The 18,193-nt window shown below is 38.1% G+C and overlaps 1 protein-coding gene across 1 annotated transcript in view; it reads right to left on the bottom strand.

Annotated features, from left to right (window-relative positions):
- The window catches only part of ADAM28 (ADAM metallopeptidase domain 28), a 143,444-nt gene that overhangs the window by 49,619 nt on the left and 75,632 nt on the right, over nt 1–18,193 (bottom strand). The window contains exons 14-18 of the mRNA XM_069067404.1: nt 17,647–17,842; nt 15,566–15,668; nt 13,928–14,087; nt 12,451–12,531; nt 8,891–8,969 (exon numbers count right to left, since the gene is read on the bottom strand). Coding sequence (XP_068923505.1) covers nt 8,891–8,969; nt 12,451–12,531; nt 13,928–14,087; nt 15,566–15,668; nt 17,647–17,842 — 619 coding nt within the window. The remainder of the gene's footprint in view (nt 1–8,890; nt 8,970–12,450; nt 12,532–13,927; nt 14,088–15,565; nt 15,669–17,646; nt 17,843–18,193) is intronic.

Genomic DNA, 18,193 nt, shown 5'->3' with positions numbered 1-18,193 from the left:
GACACAACCGAAATACAGCAAATAATTCCCAACTTGTTTTTTCCCCAAAGCTCAAACCCTGGTCATACCCTAATATCTCCTTTTGAAGAAGGGATTTAATCATCCCAGCAAGTGTCCCTTGGGGGGACATGGGGACATAAATTTAGACCTGGAAGGAACACTGAAGGTCATTTAGTCTAATACTCTTATGTTGTAAATGGGAAAACTAATAAAGGTGGTAAAGTGCCCTGTCCAAGGTGAAACATAGGGAACTGACTCCAAATACAAATTTGATTTTATGCCCCACACTGGCCCTATGTTCCATAAAAAAGTCAATGTGTTTGTGGCTATTGTCTGTTTCTAGAATGATATCCTCTTTGCTTCCCCCTCTATCATAGTCTACTGTGTATTAATCAATAATATATTTTTGTAGATGTTTCTATAGTGTCCTTCTCTAGAAAAGAAGTCTGGTTTCCTGAAAAGAACACTTGCTCTTAGAGTCTCAATTTTGTTCCAAATCATTCTATCTATGGATGAATAAGCTCCTTCCTTGAGTTTCTTTCTTAGTCTGTAAATTGAGGAGAATAATGTCTACACTGACTGACAGGATGTATAGAAGATACAATCTTGATTCTAGAATCAGTAATAACTGAATTCAAGTCCTTCATCTGTTGCATACTGTCTTATGGCCCTTCACCTCTCAGTGTCCACAAAGTCACCCTCTAAGGCTATGTTACAGAGGCCTCTTCAGCTCTGCACAGGGGGAGTTTTCACTCCAGCAATTCATAGAATCAATGAATTTTAATTCCTTGAAGGAGGGAAAAGAAAGAAATAAAAGAGGGGGAAGAGGAGGAGGAGGAAAGAGGAGGAGAACAGGGAGGAGGAGGAAAGGGAAGAGGAGGAGGAGGAGGAGCAGGAGGAGGAGGAGGAGGAGGAGAAGAAGAAGAAGAAAAAGAAGAAGAAGAAGAAGAAGAAGAAGAAGAAGAAGAAGAAGAAGAAGAAGAAGAAGAAGAAGAAGAAGAAGAGAAGAAGGAGGAGGAGAAGACAAAGGAGGAGGAAGAGACATAGAAACCAATTATACACATTTATTTTGAAAGAACATTCATTGATCACCTACTCCATTGCTAGGCATATATCTAGGGATTCAACAAAAAAACGTAAAAGTCTCTACTCTCCTGTTTTTGTATTTCTATATATCCCCACAGTGCTGAGCACAGTGCTCAGTTCATAACAAGATTTGACTGACTGCCCTGAGGAAAGTTCTTTGCAAATTTTATAGTACAAAAAAATTGTATATTTTGAATGCCAGCTCCCTGAGGGCAAGAGCTGTGTAGTTTAATGGTTTTGTATCTCTGGTGCCTAGCACTGGGAATTGCTCTTAGTCAAGATGAGGCTGGAAAAAATGTTTGTTGAATTAGATTGAATTATAAACTGAAATATGTTGAAAGAAGGGGAAAAAAAAACACCTTCAAGTTCTCATCCATGACAGAACACACAGTCATCTTGGTCCTGGAGACACAGAGCAGGAAGTGATAAAGATGAACTAAGCAGAAATGGGCTAATCACTTAGTTGGAGGAGCCAGCCAGAGGGTGGGGCATCAGTCTCAACAAAGTAGTCTGATTGAGATGTTCTCCCTCTCTCCCAACCTCAAAAAAAGAATAAAAAAGACCATAGACTCTTCTGTCTTGCTATGTTAAACACATGAGATATCAACCTGAGACCTATATACCCTGGAATTCAGAGGAAGCACTGCAATGCCTGGTCCATAGTAAGTGCTTAGTAAATGCTTCTTTTCTTCCTTCCATCTCACCCCTTACTAGAAGATCTTCCGCTTTATACCTTAAATACCAAGCAGTGTACTTTGTTCAGAGTAAGAACTTACTGAATGTTGGATTATATCCCTAGAGAAGGGTAAGGGTTGGCTAGGGAAGAAACGGGTGGTGTGGCTACGTTAAGGTCTGGGTGCTGGACTCATCATGTCTTAAAGGGTGAGAGGTGTTAATGACACACACAAAAAGATAACAAAGTCTTGTTCTAGACCAACTTCCTCATTTCACAGAAATGAAAACTGAGCTAAGGACAGTTAGGTAATAAGTTCAAGTTTACACAGGCAGGAATTGTCAGGAGCAGGATTTAAACCCCAATGCTCTGACTGACTTACTTACTCTTTCCATTGTAGCAGTGTAACATGCTAGCTTTCCTCTGTTACAACATTATTTGTTACAACATTATTACCAGGACAGGTAATTGATTACTAGCTGTGCAACCTTTGGTAAATCACTCCACTGCCCTAGAGATCAATTTCCTTCCCTATAAAATCAGGGGGCTAAATTTGATGGTCTCTGAGGTCCTGTCCAGCTTTAAATTTATGGGCCTATGATTTTATGAGGTCCCTGTGCCCCAGTTTCCTCATACAGAAAAAAATGGCAGTTGGACTAGAAGACCTTTGTGTTGGGGTCCTTTGATCATATGATTGAGTAAACTACCATCAAATTAGATAAAAAATTTTCCTTAATTTACCACAGGGGGCTTCTGCAACATCCAAAATCACCCATGGAAAGACAGGAGAAATACAAGACCCTTATTCCCTTGCTAAACACAGGACAAGTCAGAATAACAGAAAATGGTATGAAAGACCATAAACTTAGAAGTTCTAAGTGGTAGTCTGAAAAAAGCCAGTCTATATTGTTAGGCTTGGAAACTAGGAGTGGCAATAGGGAGATTGTATCTGCTAGGAGGGTACAATTCTGAACTTTGATGGGGGAAATGCTTGTCCATCACTGTGTGGGACTTTGTTCATAAGAGAATAGGCCAGCTCAGGAGTGGTAGAACTCCCACCACTCACCCTCTGGGAGCTCAGAAGGAACTCCCTAGAATACAGGCATCCAAAGCAGGAGAGAATCCAGGGCAAATTGGAGGGGAGAGGTCAGGATAACTAAAAAAGAGTCACAAGAAACCTTCTACCACAGTCAATACCAGTGACGGTCCCAGGCATATGCAAAATGTAAGAGGGAGGTGTGTGTGTGTGTGTGTGTGTGTGTGTGTGTGTGTGTGTGCATGCTCATGTGTGCATTTTATTATTTGTTTTTCAGCTTCTGTTTATTTCCTTTTTGCTACTGGAAACAGGAAAAGATTTCCAAAATACATTTGGCCACTAAGGACACTGTCTCTAAAGATTAGTTAAACTAGCAATGAACAATTATTAAGCACCTACTATGTGCCAGGCACTGGGTGAAGAACACAGGACATTTGTGCAGTCATTTTGTAGCTTTGTCCAACACTTCATTATCCCACATTGGGTTTTCTTGGCAAAGATATTGAAATTACTTGCTGTTTCCTTCTCCACCTCATTTTATAGATGAGGAAACTGAGGCAAACAGGGTAAAGTAGCTTGCCCAAGATCTTACAAGCTAGTAAATGTCTGTGGCCAGACTTTAACTCAGGAAGATAAATCTTCCTGAATCCAGACCCAGTTTAATAAATGCTTGTTGATTGACTGAAAAGATGAGCCTTTCCTGAAGAATCAGGGAGACAGTTAAAGACTTTTAAGCTTAATTTTACAGATGTTGAAATCTAAATGTAGACTTGGTGGGGGGAGGTAGCTGGAATCACCCCATTTGCGGATTAAGAACTAGGATGATTTGACTATGGAACTTTGAATTCCTTTGAGTACCTTTACTATCATGGAAGAGTTGATAGATGACTGTTAAATAGGATGTGTTTGGGTATTGTGCTATAATGCATAGAAAAGGTTGATGTTGCCAGCTCAAACTAGCTTATGAGTAAATTGCTAAATTTCCAGTGTCAATATTTATATCTCAGAAGTTGGTAAACAACATAAATCAGGGTTTGATTTCTTGTTTTGATGATAGTGTAGAAATAAGAAAGATTTTTTTAATGTTAATAACCTTGCCTAGCATTTTGATTGGCATATTCTATATTTGCATACATATTTTTGAGAGCTAGTTGTTAAGCAATTATCAGTCTAACCCTGCAAGTGAAGGAGTTTCCAATTTAAAAGACTATCCACTTTTATTTTAAGAGTTAATTTGTTTAAGAATTTACTGTTCCTTTCTTTAGTGAGCTGCCAAGTGCAGGAGACCTTGAAAGATGAACAGGCTTCTGCTTGATGGGGTTTCAGAAGAAAAGCTAACCACTTCAATGAAGGGAGTATTTCATGAAGTCCTTCAAGCCAGAACTGTGACCTTAGATGTTATAGATTAATAAAGAAGGGATGTTATTTTCAGTGGAACATTTATTTGGAAAAATTCCAGTTTCCTTGTCTACTGTTTATCTTTAGTGGTGAAAATATAAATAACAATCTGATATAATATATGATATGATATGATGTGATGTGACATAATATATGCATGTATATGTGCATCTATGTATTTATATATGTATATATAGATTTATATATACACATTGTGTATGTATATACATGTGTATATATACATACAACATACATGTAAAGTGCTTTGCAAATGCCAGAAAATGGTGTTATTATTTTGCTTATGTATTTCATTTGCTTTCTTTAGGAATCCTTTTGGCAGTTATTGTTGTGTTAAAAGTTGTTAAGTCTAGAAGATGTACCAAGTGTCCTATTCATAGAATATGCAGATATGAGGCAAGACATGATCTTTCCCTAATAAGAGACCACAACCAAAGTTAAGGCAAGAATGATAATATAGACCCAATGTCAAAGACATCAGATGTCAACTCTCATTCTAAAAGGAAGTTTCCTCAACAGGAGTTCCTATGCTAATAAAGAAAGAAAGGAAGAATGAAAAAATAAAAGGAAAGAAGAAAGGAAGGAAAGAAAAAAGAGAAAGGGAGGAAGGAGGAAAGAAAAGAATGAAGGAAGCAAAGAATGGATGGAGGGAGGAAGGAAGGAAGGAAAGAAGGAAGGAAGGAAGGAAGGAAGGAAGGAAGGAAGGAAGGAAGGAAGGAAGGAAGGAAGGAAGGAAGGAAGGAAGGAAGGAAGGAAGGAATGGGTGAAAGAGGGAAGGAGGGAGAGAAGGAAGGAGAGAAGGAAGATGGGAAGGAAGAAAGGAAAAAAAGTTAATGAGAGCAAGGGTTTGGGCATAGAAGTTTGTTAAAGGTTATGAAAGTATTGAAAGATAATAGTAACTATATCTGAGCTGTGATTAGCTATTTAACGAAAAATCTCTTGGGCCTAGAATTTGCTATTGCTTTGAGTTTGGATTTCAGGTATAATTATCTGAATTGTCATTAAGCCAATAATCTACCATTTAAGAGAAATACTATGGGGTGCTCAAAGAGGGTGCAATCTGAAGACTGCTACAGGTAGATATCTGTGCTTGAGAAGGTTGAGAGGACAACTTTGAAAAAGTGATATTAAGATATTCTTGATTTTGTTGACCTGATGTACTATTTCCTTTCAGAAAAGGAAATTTTACCATAAATGTCCAGATAAATAGAGGAGGAAACTATCTCTCTTTTCAGACAACATGATAATATACTTAGAAAACCCTAGAGAATTTGCTGAAACAAAACATAACAAAAAACTAGTTGAAGCCATTAACTTTATCAAAGTTGCAGATCATTAAAAAAACACCAAAATCATTAGCATTTCTATATATCACCAAACAAACACCACTGGAAGAGACAGAAAGAGAAATTCAATTTGATTGTGGACAATATAAAATATTTGGGAGTCTACTTGCCTAGGAAACCCAGTGACCATATGAATACAATTACAAAACACTTTTCAGAAAAATGAAGTCAGATCTGAACAATTGGACAAATGTTAACTGCTCATGGGTAAGCTGAGTAATATAAAAAAATGACAATTCTACCTAAATTCATTTAATAATTTAGGGCCTTACCAAATAAACTATGAAAGAATTATTTTATAGAGCTAGCAAAATAATAAAATTAATCTGAAAGAATAACAGATCAAGAATATTAAGGGAATCAATGAAATAAAGGGAAGAAAAGAGGCCTAGCAGCTCCAAATTTCAAACATTACAAAGTATTAATCATTAAGCAATCCAGTATTGGCTATAAATGGTTCATCAGTGGAATAGATTAGATACACAATATGCCATAGTAAACTAGTGTTGATACATCCAAATATCTAAACTTTAGGGGCAAGAATTCACTGTTTAACAGAAATCTTTGGGAAGACTGAAAAACATTTGGGCAGAAACTAGGCATAGATCAACATCTCACATTATGTACCAAGAGAAGGTAAAAATGGGTACATGATTTTGATAAAAATGGTGATATGATAAGCAAATTGAGGGAGCATTAAAAAATTTATTTGTCAGATATATGGAAAAGGAAATTATTTATATCCAAACAAGTGATGGAGAAGATCACAGGAAATAAAACGAATAATAGTGATTATCTCAAATTAAAAAAAAAGTTTTTGCACAAAAAAAACAACATAGTCAAACATTGAAGGAAAGCAAGAAACTTGGGAGAGGGGAGAGACTTAGAGCAAGTTTCTCTGATAAATGCCTCATTTCTCACATATATAGGGAACTGAGCAAAATTTATTTAAAAGAATAATACCAGTACCCAATTTATGGTCAAAGAATATGAACAGGAAGTTTTCAGAGGCAGAATTCATAGCTGTCAATAGTTATATGAAAATATGTTCTAAATCACTGTAGATTAGAGAAATACACATTGAAATAATCCTCAGGTATCACCTCATACCTATCAGATTTATTAATAAGGAAAATGACAAATACTGGAGGGGTTGTCAAAGAATCAGTACACTAAATCATGGTTGATGGAGTTGTGAACTGATCTAAAGGACTATCAAATTGTGCATACCCTTTGACCCAGCAATACCACTACTATGTCTGTAGCCCAAAAAGATCAAAGGAAAAGGAACTATATGTACACAACTATTTCTAGCAGTTCTTTTTGTGGTATGAAATAATTGGAAATTGAGGAGATGCCCATCAACTGGGGAATGGCTGAAAAAGTTATGGTATATGGTTTTGATGGAAAACTATTGTCCTATAAGAATTGATAATGGGATGATTTTAGAAAAAAAAAACCTGAGAAGACTTATATGAAGTGAGCAATGCCAGGAGGACACCGTATACAGTAACAACAGTATTGTAATGATGATGAGATCAAGACAATTATCCAAGACAGGGGTGGGGAACCTGCAGCTTTGAGACCACCAGTGACCCTCTACATCCTCAAATGTTGCCCTATGACTCAATCCAAACTTCACAAAATAAATCTTCTTAATAAAAGGATTTGTTCTGCAACCTTGGCCTTAGTAAAAAAAAGCCACACTCAAGGCCCTAGAAGGCCACATGTGACCTAGAGGCCACAGGCTTCCCACCTCTGATCTAAGACAATGCCAAAGGATTTATGATAGAAAATACTTTTCACCATCAAAGAAAGAGCTGATGGACTCTAAGTGAAGGCTGAAGCATGTTTTTTTTTTCATTTTCTTTATTTTTCTTGTTTTTTTTCCTGCAACATATAAAATATGGGGAAATGTTTTGCATGATTTCACAAATATAATTGGTAGCATATCCCCTGCCTTCTCAATGAATGAGGGAGGGATTGGAAAAGCAGGACTAAAATTTTTGTTCAATGAATGCCAAAACTAAAATAAAAATAAGTAATAAATTAAAAGAAAATGTTTCTAAGTATTAGATAACCACAAAGGACAGCTAAGATAGATCCAAGATGAAATAAATTGATTAAATATAGTTTAATTTGTAACCAGAATTAGTTTACCTATAGAGATTATTTAACTAGGTTTGTTTCCTTAGTAGATATATCAGGTTATGACTGATTAAGTTTTTTCAACTTTTATGACATTGAAGGGAGTGTGGAATTATGAATGGCCTTTAATTTTTTTTTTTTTGGTGATACTTGTGGACATTATGTGTTCTTTCAAAGTCTGGGATATCTCCCTCTAGTATGCAGCACACTTATTTCCTGGTACAAACCTAAGTTCCTGACTTACATCCCTTAATGCTTACCCAATTTTATCCCCCTGATTATCAGTTACCATCAATCTGGTCCCTATGACTTCATGAAGGAATTCTATAGAGCTCTTGATGAGATGAGCAGTGGAAAAGATGTCTCTTTTGACTCAACTACTTTAATATTAATATTGCTATCTACTTTTATAATCACACTGCTGATGGTATAAGAAAGTTCGACTTAAAGCCCCCAAAGTGGGAAATTATGAGAAAACTTTATTTCATTGTTTAAACCTAGGCATGTATGAGTGCGAACCAGAACGGTTGCTTAGAGATCAGATTTGTTAAATTCTTGTCTCAGGACCTAAGTCATGCTAACCAGAAACCTAGTCATACCTGAAGATGAATGCAAGACACGTGAGGAGTTTCCCCCTACTATCCATCTCAAGCAACGCCTGTGTCTTTCCTGGAAACCACCTCTGTGTTTGCAAATCAGCAGCGGTTTCCTTGTATCTGAAATCTATATGTTGTGTGACCAATGGAAACTCGGGTGGAGTGGACCACCCCTTTTTGACTTGCTGTTCTTATAGAAATCTGTTGTTTAATGTTTCATTCCCAGGTTTTGTTCTCTGCCACATCAATAAGGATGTCAGCAGTGGGATACATCCCTTGTTTACTGTCCTTCCCATGCAATAGAACTGACGCCATTTGGCCCCAAATGCTCAGAGACCAGGGATTCAGAGAAGTACTGAATAAAACTCACTGCAAACCTAAACATACTATATATAGGGGATGGACCATCATGATTGGTGGACCTAATTTATTACAGAAGTCAACCAATAAAGTTCTTACTCGATTAGTGTATATATCTTGAAAAGTGACATGCACACCCATCCAAGCATGTGCTGCCTAGAAGAAGATACAGAATGGACATGAAAAGTTGCAGGTAAACAACTATCATAATAAAGTCTAGAATACCCACGGAAAATAATGGTGGAACTGTCACAGTTGGGAGGTAACCATCCTTCTTCACATTGACACTGAAGTTCATGGTCACATACCTAGAAAAACAGAGATATGGTTTATTAACATCCCCTATGGTTTCTTTCACTTATAAGAGGTTTTAACAAAAAGGATCAATGTTGGCTGCTGTCCAGTTAGACGGGTATTCCATTATCCTCCCTGGCAATCAATGGGTGGACCATATCACTACTGACTTCTGAGAGATTGTTATCAAATAAGCATTAGATTACAGGATCATAGATTTAAATAGAGAAGAACCTTGAGAGGTCATTTAGTCCAACCCCTTCATTTTACAGAAGGGGAAAATGTCATACAAGCAGTAAGAGACAGAACCAGGATTTGAACCCAGGTCCCTGGACTCTAAAATTCAGTGCTTGTTCTACTGTACCTCTCTAAAGAATAGGAAAGTGTATAACCAGGCTAATTTTAATTACCCAACAGTTGCCAAACTTTATTAAGTTCATTGACCTTCTCGCTGAATGTGTTTGTTTGTTTTCCTCCTTCTGATTTCTCTTTGTGTCTGTGGTACCACCAATCACCCAGTCTCCAAGGTTCAAAACTTTGGGGTTGCCTTGGACTCTCCTCCCCCATCTCTTATCTGACCAATGATCTATTCTACTGATTTCATCTCTGCAGCATATCTTTGTGTCCATTCCTCCCTCCCCCACCCCAACCCTTTCTGCTGCTGCTTTCCAGAACTACTGTATTTCCCTCCTAGATGGTCTTCCTGCCAGCCTTCTCTACTGCCTCCCATACAACCTTCATATCCTTCCAGGTCAATCATGACAGTATTTTTCTATCAGATTAAAAAATTTTCCATAGCAGCCTCTCCCCACCCCCATCCCCACCAGAAGAATGTACACTGCACGAGGGCAAGGAATATTTTCATTGTATCTTTCTATCCCCAGGGTCTAATAGAGGATATAATATGTAGACAATGCTTAATAAATGTCAATTGAATGTAATTGGATCAAATTATCTCCTGGATAGCATTCAAGCCATTATCAAGGCCCTCCCTAATCTAGCACCATTCTCAGTTTGCAGACTCATATTACTCCTATGTAATCACATAATTGCAGAGTCAGAAAAAACCTCAAAGGTCATCTAGTCCACTCCATCACACATGATCAATGTTCATTCAGCCATTGCTCGAAGATCTCAAACGAGCAAGTTCAATTTCTCCTTACTCACCTCACTACATTTTTTGAAAACTTCCATTGTCAGAAGCTTTTCCTGACCTTATTCTTCAATTTGCCTCTTTTGAACTCTCCTTACACCCAACTGCCTTTAGTTCTGCCCTTTGAGGACAAGCAGAAAAACGTTTAAAACACCTTTTACATAATAGTAGTTTAAATAATTAGACCGGGATCTTCCCCTGTCTTCTCTTCTCCAAATTAACCATAGCAGGCACTTTCAACCACTACCTGTATGTCATGACCACATGGTCCTTCACCATCCTGGTTCTCCTCCTTTAGATACTTTCTAACTGATCGATGTCCTTCCTAAAGATGTGCTACCAAATATAGAGTCCATTATCCCACATGTAGCATTATCAGGGTGGAGGACAACGATGCTATTATCTCCCCATTCCTCATCATTATAACCCTCTAAATACATCCTCAGATTGCATTCCTTCCTTGCTTTCTGTATCCCATACTATGGTGGATTCATAGAAATCTATTTCATAAAAAAAGGAAAACTGAATAGCACTTTCCTGTTCTTAGACATGCGTTATTTTAAAATGAGTGTGGGATTTTATATGCATCACTATTAAATTTCATCTCCTGGAAAGCTAATACACCAAAATAGATAGAGCTCTGGAAGGTCTGGGTTCAAATCCTGCCTCACATGCTTAGTATCTTTATGACCCTAGGAGCATCATTTAACCTCTCTCAGGTTGTTTTCTCAAATGTAAAATAGATTTATTATAGAACTCATCTCATAGGGTTGTTGAAAGGATTGAATGAAAAAGGATTTAAAGTGCTATTCAAATCCTAATGTTCTATAGAAATGGTAACTCTTACTATTCTTGTTTTGATAAACTAAGTACATGATTCATCTTAGACAGGTGACATGAATTGAATCAAGGGTGATCTATGTACTGTCTTACTATTCCCTTATTTATCTTCGCTATCAACTCACAGAATCACAGGTCTAGGGCTCAAAGGGTCCTCATTATCTATCTAGTCCAACTTTCATTTTAGAGTTAAGGAAACCGAGGCCCAGAGAGGATGAATAGTCAGTCCAGTCATAAAATAATAATCATTAGAGGTGGAATTTGAACTCAGGTCTCTCCAGAACCATGATTCTTTCCATACTACTTTCCCAAGAGTCATTTTGATTTTACCCTTTCCAATCCAAAAGCCACTCACTCAATTTGACAAAAAAAAGAAACAAACTGGCAATGGAGAAACTTTACCATTTTGTGGTCAGTTGTCATTGTTCCATGATCCCTTTTCCAAATGTCGTTTTTAAAATCCACCTTTTATCACCCCACCAAATTCCATCACTCCTTTTTCCTGTACACCTCCTAAATTCTCCTAGTTTTGAGCTTTCTTAACCCGGAGACTTTTGCTTGAAATGTCCTTCTTCTTCCTTTTCACCTCCTGGATTTCTGCTTATCTGTTAAGATCAAATGCTAATGCTGCCTCCTTAGGAAAGCTTTCCCTGATTCCTCATGATCAATGATCCTCCCCAGGAGCCTAGAGTTTCCCCCTTTAATCTTCTTATCATAAAATCATGTATTGAATCACTTCCATTTGAATTAACTTAGGAAGATTCTGAAGATCACCTGGCAGGATGAGGAACCAGACACTGAGGTCCATTCTTGAGTCAAAGTGCCAAGCATTCAAACTCTGCTTCAGAGAGCACAACATCAACAGGCTGGCCATGTTGTTGGAATGCAAAAATGTATGCTCACCAAAAAGTCTATTTTATGGAAAACTCACACAGGGCAAATGTTCACATGGTGGTCAGAAGAAGGAATACAAGGAGACCCTTAAAGTCCCTCTTAAGAACTTTGTAATTGATTGTGTGACATGGGAGACTCTGGCACAGGACCACCCATCATGGCGTGCCCTCATTAGAGAAGGTGCTGTGCTCTATGAGCAAAGCAGAATTGAAACAACTCGAAGGAAATGCAGGATGCACAAATTTAGAGCATTAACCCCAAATGTTCACAAGGACTATTTGTGCTTGACATGTGGTAGAACATTCCAGGCTCATATTGGTCTGATTACCCATAGGGAAAAACATTGAAATTTGACTCTAGAATAGTGATGTCATTTTGGTCTTTAAGAATGGACAACAACCAATCATATACATTCCTATCTTATTCAACCACTATCCCACCTATTGGAAAAAAAAATATAAGCTCCCTGAGGCCAAGGGGCATATCTTTTTTAGACTGTGTATTTAAATTTTGTATTTTCCCCTATGTTTACATAATGTTCAAAATATATGTTGCCCTAAAATGGTTGAGGATTCAGGGAAGTTTTGGAAATAATAATTCCATCTTACTGCATGTCCTTTACACTTTGAGGAACAATTGGATGACTTGTAGGCACTCTCAATGTCTATACAGTCTCCATTGATGCATACCTGGTGGGGCAGAAAAAACAAAAAACAAAACAAAACTGTAATAGGACATTGACTCTCCCCCTCGTTTCAACTCTGTTCAACATCCCTGGAAAAACTGTTTACTAAAAGAATCACAACTTTCAGTATGAAGGTGAATGTCACATGTTTCCCTGGTACCCTCCCTCCTCCTCATATTATTCTGCACACATGATCATCTTCTCATTTTCAAAATGTGTTGTAATATGCTGCACCCCCCCAAAAAAGAAATAGAAGGCAAATTGCACATAGAAGGCATTTAAAACTGGGAGTTGGTTCTCATAACAACCATAGGAAGTAAATGTTATTGTTATTCCTATTTTACATATGAGGAAACTGAGGTAAAAAGAGGTGAATTGACTTGCCCTGGGTCACTTTTCACAGTTTTTAAGTCTCTGGAGTTATATTTGAACTCAGGTCTTCCTGAATCTGGGCCCATAAAAGAGCATTCATTTGATTGGTTGAGTTTGGGGTATCACATAAGGAAATAAATTATAAGGGTTTTAGAGGTCACCCAGTCTAGCTCCCTAATTATATAGGTAAAGCAATGGATGACAAGAGCATTTAAATGATACTCCCAAGGTCATACAGCTTTCTAAAATGTCTGATGTGAACCCTAAGTCCTCACTCCAAGTCCAGAATTCTACCCACTACTCCATGCTGACTTTCCCCAAGAAAAGGAGTAGGATTTAGATTCACAGATTCACAAAGGCAAAAGGGATTTTAGCAATAATCTAGTCCATCGTTCAAATATTAAACATGAGTTAATTGGAGTCAAGAAAAGAGAAGTAACTTGGCCAAGGTCTCCTAATTAATAGATGGAAATACCAGAATTCAGACACAGATATACTGACTCCCTCTCTCCTGTACTTGCCTCCTATTACTGTAAGAATTCATTACATTGGAAAACTTGGGGAGGCTTGCCATTTATAACCTTCCTGACCTAATCCAGGGGAAAAAGATAGTAGAGATTAGACCTGAGAGTTAAGTGGTATACAGAACTCCAGCAAGAGGAAGCACCCTTTACCAATGCAAGTAGGAATCTTCTCTGCAAGGTATAGAGTCATCTAGACTGGAGAAGTGAGAGGTTAAGCAATCCACTTATGGTCACACAGATAGTATATGTATGATAAAGGCAAGCCTTACAGCCAGGTTGTCAGTTTCAAGGCTGGTTCTCTACTCATTATGCCAAACTGCCTCACCTAATTGTATTATTTAGTGGACAAACAGTGGGCTCATTATCTGAGTCATGCATTTTGCGCCCCCATATACATACATGCATACCAACATCATCCCTGTTGAACAAGAAAGACTGTGGATATAAACCCAGTAACTAGGAATCAAACATTCCTTGGAACAAAGACCATCAATGTCAACATACACTCTTATTTCCACATTTGGTTCCATTAGCCACCATGGAAACTTCTTGGTTGTTGTCTTCTGATGAGAATGTTTTGCAGGTCAGGAAAGACATGATCTTTCCCTTCCAGGGCAAAAAATCTGATCCTCCATAACAGTATAACTTGCCACACATGGAACTCCTAGGAAGGGACAAGAAAGTTTTAACAATAGTGGGGTGAAGATGATGATCTCAAGGTGTTAAACACTACCTCAACACACCTCAGCATGGCCAACCAGATTAAAAGGTAATCAAAAACCAATTAAATAAATAAAATACAATGAAACAGAGGTAATATTAATTTGCGGTTTTCTAAAGTGATATTCAACCTTCAGGGATCCTTATTTAAGTTCAGTTCAGTTCCAATGTATTTGAGTTTGATACTACTATTCTGAAGAGCAGTTTGACCTGAGCTGAGTAATCAGAAAAGGCAAACTCCTTTGAAAAGGAAACTATTCTTTCTTTTATTTTCATATCCTTAATGTCTTGCACATAGTAAGTGCTTGATAAGTTCACATGGAATGAATGAATGAATGAATGAATGTATGAATGAATAAATGAATGAATGAATGAATGAGTAGTGGGCATTAGATTTAACCACTTCCCATGGAGATGGGGCTGCATGTACTCTGGTTCTCCTCCCTTTGGGTCACGTGTAGTGTTCCACCCTCTGTGAATGGATGAAATCAGGATCAGTCATAGCTTAATAAATATGTGTTGATTGTTCTATTGATATTTATAATCTTGGTTTCATCTTCATTTCCTCCCTCTCAGTTACATTTCTATCCAGTCAGTTGCTGTATCTGGTATTTTTTTTTGCCACAAAATCTCCTTCTCTTTAGTCACACAAATAGTAAGTTCAAACATTCAACATCTCTCATTCCACTCTTATAATAACCCTCTGGTTGTTGTCTCTATCTCAACTCTCACCCCACTCCAATCCTTTCCCTACTCAGATGATAAAGGAATGCTCCTAATGTGCAGGTCTGCTCATGTCATCCCACTACTCAATTCCCCATTACCTTCAAGATGAAACAAACTCATTTGTTGGGCATCCAAAGCTTTTCCCAATCTGTCCCTTTCCTACCTTTCCAATATTCTTATATCTAACCCCCATTCAAACACTCTTTGGTTCAATCATACTCCCCTAATAGTTTTTCTTCACATATGACACTACATCTCCCACCTCGCTGCCTTTGTTCTCCCCCATGCCTAGACCTTTCTCTTTTCTCCCCTCTCTCTCTCTAGCTTCCTTCAAGACTTAGCTAATTCCCACATTTTGCAAGAGATCTTTGCCATCTCTGCCCTTGTTGCTGCTTCAAATATAAATCAACTTGAGGAAATGGTCATTAGAGGTAGGATTAGAACCCAGTTACTCTTAGTTATGATGTGGGAAATGGGATACTCTAAGAATTCAAAGGAAGGGAGACATAGGTATGGGACAGAGGAAAGTGATGTTGTCTAACCTTTTTCTCCACTTGCCTCCTCCTGATACTTTTTGTATGATTGATTCCCAAATTTTCTCTCTCCAAATAGAGGCCAAACCAGACTTAATGGTTAGCCATGGAACCATACCTTTGTCCTTGGAAAGCACAGATGGAAAAAAATCAAGGTCCTTACCCTGCTTTACATCCAATGTACGTGTCATTCACCTTTCGGCAGTAGCCATAAATTGAACCAGCACTGTTTATGTCGAAACAAGACTTTTCAGCAGCTTGAGCCCCTGGTATCATGCAGGATCAGGAAATGAGTTTGGAGAAAAAAATTGTTTACATAAACACATGCATGTTACACATATAGTCCAAGTAAAGTAACTGACACATGTTCTAGCCCTGATACTTTGCAGGTGTAAAGCACATTTTGCTTGATTCACAGAATTGATCAGTCAAAGATATAAGCAAATCCTTACTCATCCTATCAGGAATGAATGTTTTGAACCATTGGATTAAATACATTACACTTTTGAGGAAAATGTATTAGGGTTTTCAGAAAGAATTAAATCCACTTTTTTGTCATATATATATATATATGTATATGTATAGGAGGATTCAGGCAAGAACTAGACAAGTTTCAGGAAGGCTTTCAGAAGGGCAACCCTTGTGTCTAGAACCACAGGATGACAAGGGCTAAGGGGAATTGATTCCTTCCCCCCATCTCTACTATGATAGGAAAAAACACCAGTATGTGCACTGTTTACATAGTGCCACCCTCCTTAGAATGTGAGGGCCATGAGATTGGGGGTTTATTTTTCCCCCTTTATTAGTATCCCTAGTGCCAGGAACATTTTAATAAATATGTGTATACATTGTTGACTGTCTTTTGAAAAGTCAAAAGACTTGAATTTCACATTGTTGATGATAGTAGTGTCCCCAAAGTATGCACACCAAGAAAAAGTAGCTTCAGAAGTCTGTGAGGGCACTCATACTCAGAGCTAACAAGGCATTTTCCTGGAGGGGATTTTCATTTTCATTTGATGAGGCTTTTTAAAAGATAGAAAATGACTTCCTTAAATCAGAAACTGTGAATCACTGCTTTAGCATGTGTTTTCTAAGTCTGAGTCCTCTCTCCTCAGGAAACAAATATGTGCAGAGCAGGGAGTTCTTGCCTATAAGAAAACAACAACTGATCTGTTTGTAAATTCACAATAGCTGAAATGAATAAAGAAATCTAAAATGGTTTACATAGGTTCCCCCCTTTGGTTCTCACACCAATATTATGTGGCAGATGCTGCTACTATTACCATTTCATGTGTGAACAGACTGAGGCTGCAGAAGGTTAAGCTAGAAACAGGATTTGAATCCAAATCTTCTGTTCCAGCCACTGTATCACATTGGCCCAATTTATTTCCTGATCAATTATCCCTTTCTTCATATGATCATGGGATCATATCAACCAGTTTTTGTGCAGAAAAACAAAGCTTTAGATAAAATACTAATAAAAATAGATTTGTGATAAAAAACCTCAGCATGCCAAGACCATGAACCAAGAGGCATTGGGCCACTAGGTGGTGCCATAGTGTACAGAGTGCTGTATCTGGAATTAGGAAGACCTGAGTTCAAATGTGATCTACAAATAGTAGCTTTGTGACCCTGAACAAGTTGATTAATTGCTCTGTGCCTCAGTTTCCTCAACCATAAAATGGAGATAATAATAATAGTATGTACCTCCCAGGGTTGTGGTGAGAATCAAATTAGATCATATTTGTAAATGTGTTTAGCACAGTCAGTGCTCAATTGTTTTAGTCATGTCTGACTCATCCTCAGAGTGCTTCACCATAACAGTCTCTTAACAAATGCTTGTTCCTTTCCTCCCTAATAAATCAACAAACAGATATCCATAATAGGAGTAGCTAGTACTTTAAGGTTTGTCAAGTTTTACATGTAAATATATTACCTCAAGTAATCCTTAAAACAATGACAAGAAGTAGTCCCTAGAATTATCACCATCTTTTAGATGAGGAAACAGAGATACAGAGAGTTTAGGTGGCTTGCCTAAGGCCAAACAGCTAGCTAGTTAGTGTTGGAGCCAGGCTCGGAACTGAAATTTTTTGACTCCAAATCTAATACTCCCTCCACTGCCCCACCTAGCTGTCTAGCAGTGTGCTGGTCATTGTGTGCCCTATAGGTACTGGGTATGTAAAGATGAGGAAAATAATCCTTGCCTTCAAAGATTAAAACCCCAAATGTCTCTTCAACTCTTACCTTTCCCCCAAAGGTTGACACACTGTTCCTGCAGCGTTGGGCACTGCCCCATCAGGCAGTAACCTTGCCCATTGTGGCAAGGAAATCCATTGACTCGGAATCGGTCCTCTGGACAGCTCGCGGACTTGCCGTCACACATTTCTGGCAGGTCACAGTCATCTTTTGTTGGCCTACACAGAGTCCCAGCCTTTCTGATCTAAAGGAAAAGAAAAGCAAAACAAAAGAATAAGAGGAAGTCATCCGACTTTTCTGATGATTTTCACTTCTGACCCTGAACCCGGGGAGTTGGCAGCATCATGGAGTGTCAAACGCACTGGAGCTGAGGACAGAACTCCTGGTTTCAAATCCTGATTCCGCCATGTTTTACTGTGAATTTGTTCAAATCATTTTAAATTTCTGGGCTCCATGTTCTTTATCTGCAAAGTGAGAAGGAATGGGCTTGTGTGCCTCTGTGGACCCTTCCACTTCTAAATATATGCACATGTAAACCTTGTCAAGAAAGGAAGGAAGGAAGGAAGGAAGGAAGGAAGGAAGGAAGGAAGGAAGG

This window comes from Petaurus breviceps, unplaced genomic scaffold (genome assembly GCF_028583685.1).
Source record: "Petaurus breviceps papuanus isolate PSGF00001 unplaced genomic scaffold, PetGlider_PUasm1.0 139, whole genome shotgun sequence".
NCBI classification, from domain to species: Eukaryota; Metazoa; Chordata; class Mammalia; order Diprotodontia; family Petauridae; genus Petaurus; species Petaurus breviceps.
This window is presented reverse-complemented; position numbering and strand designations above follow the sequence as displayed.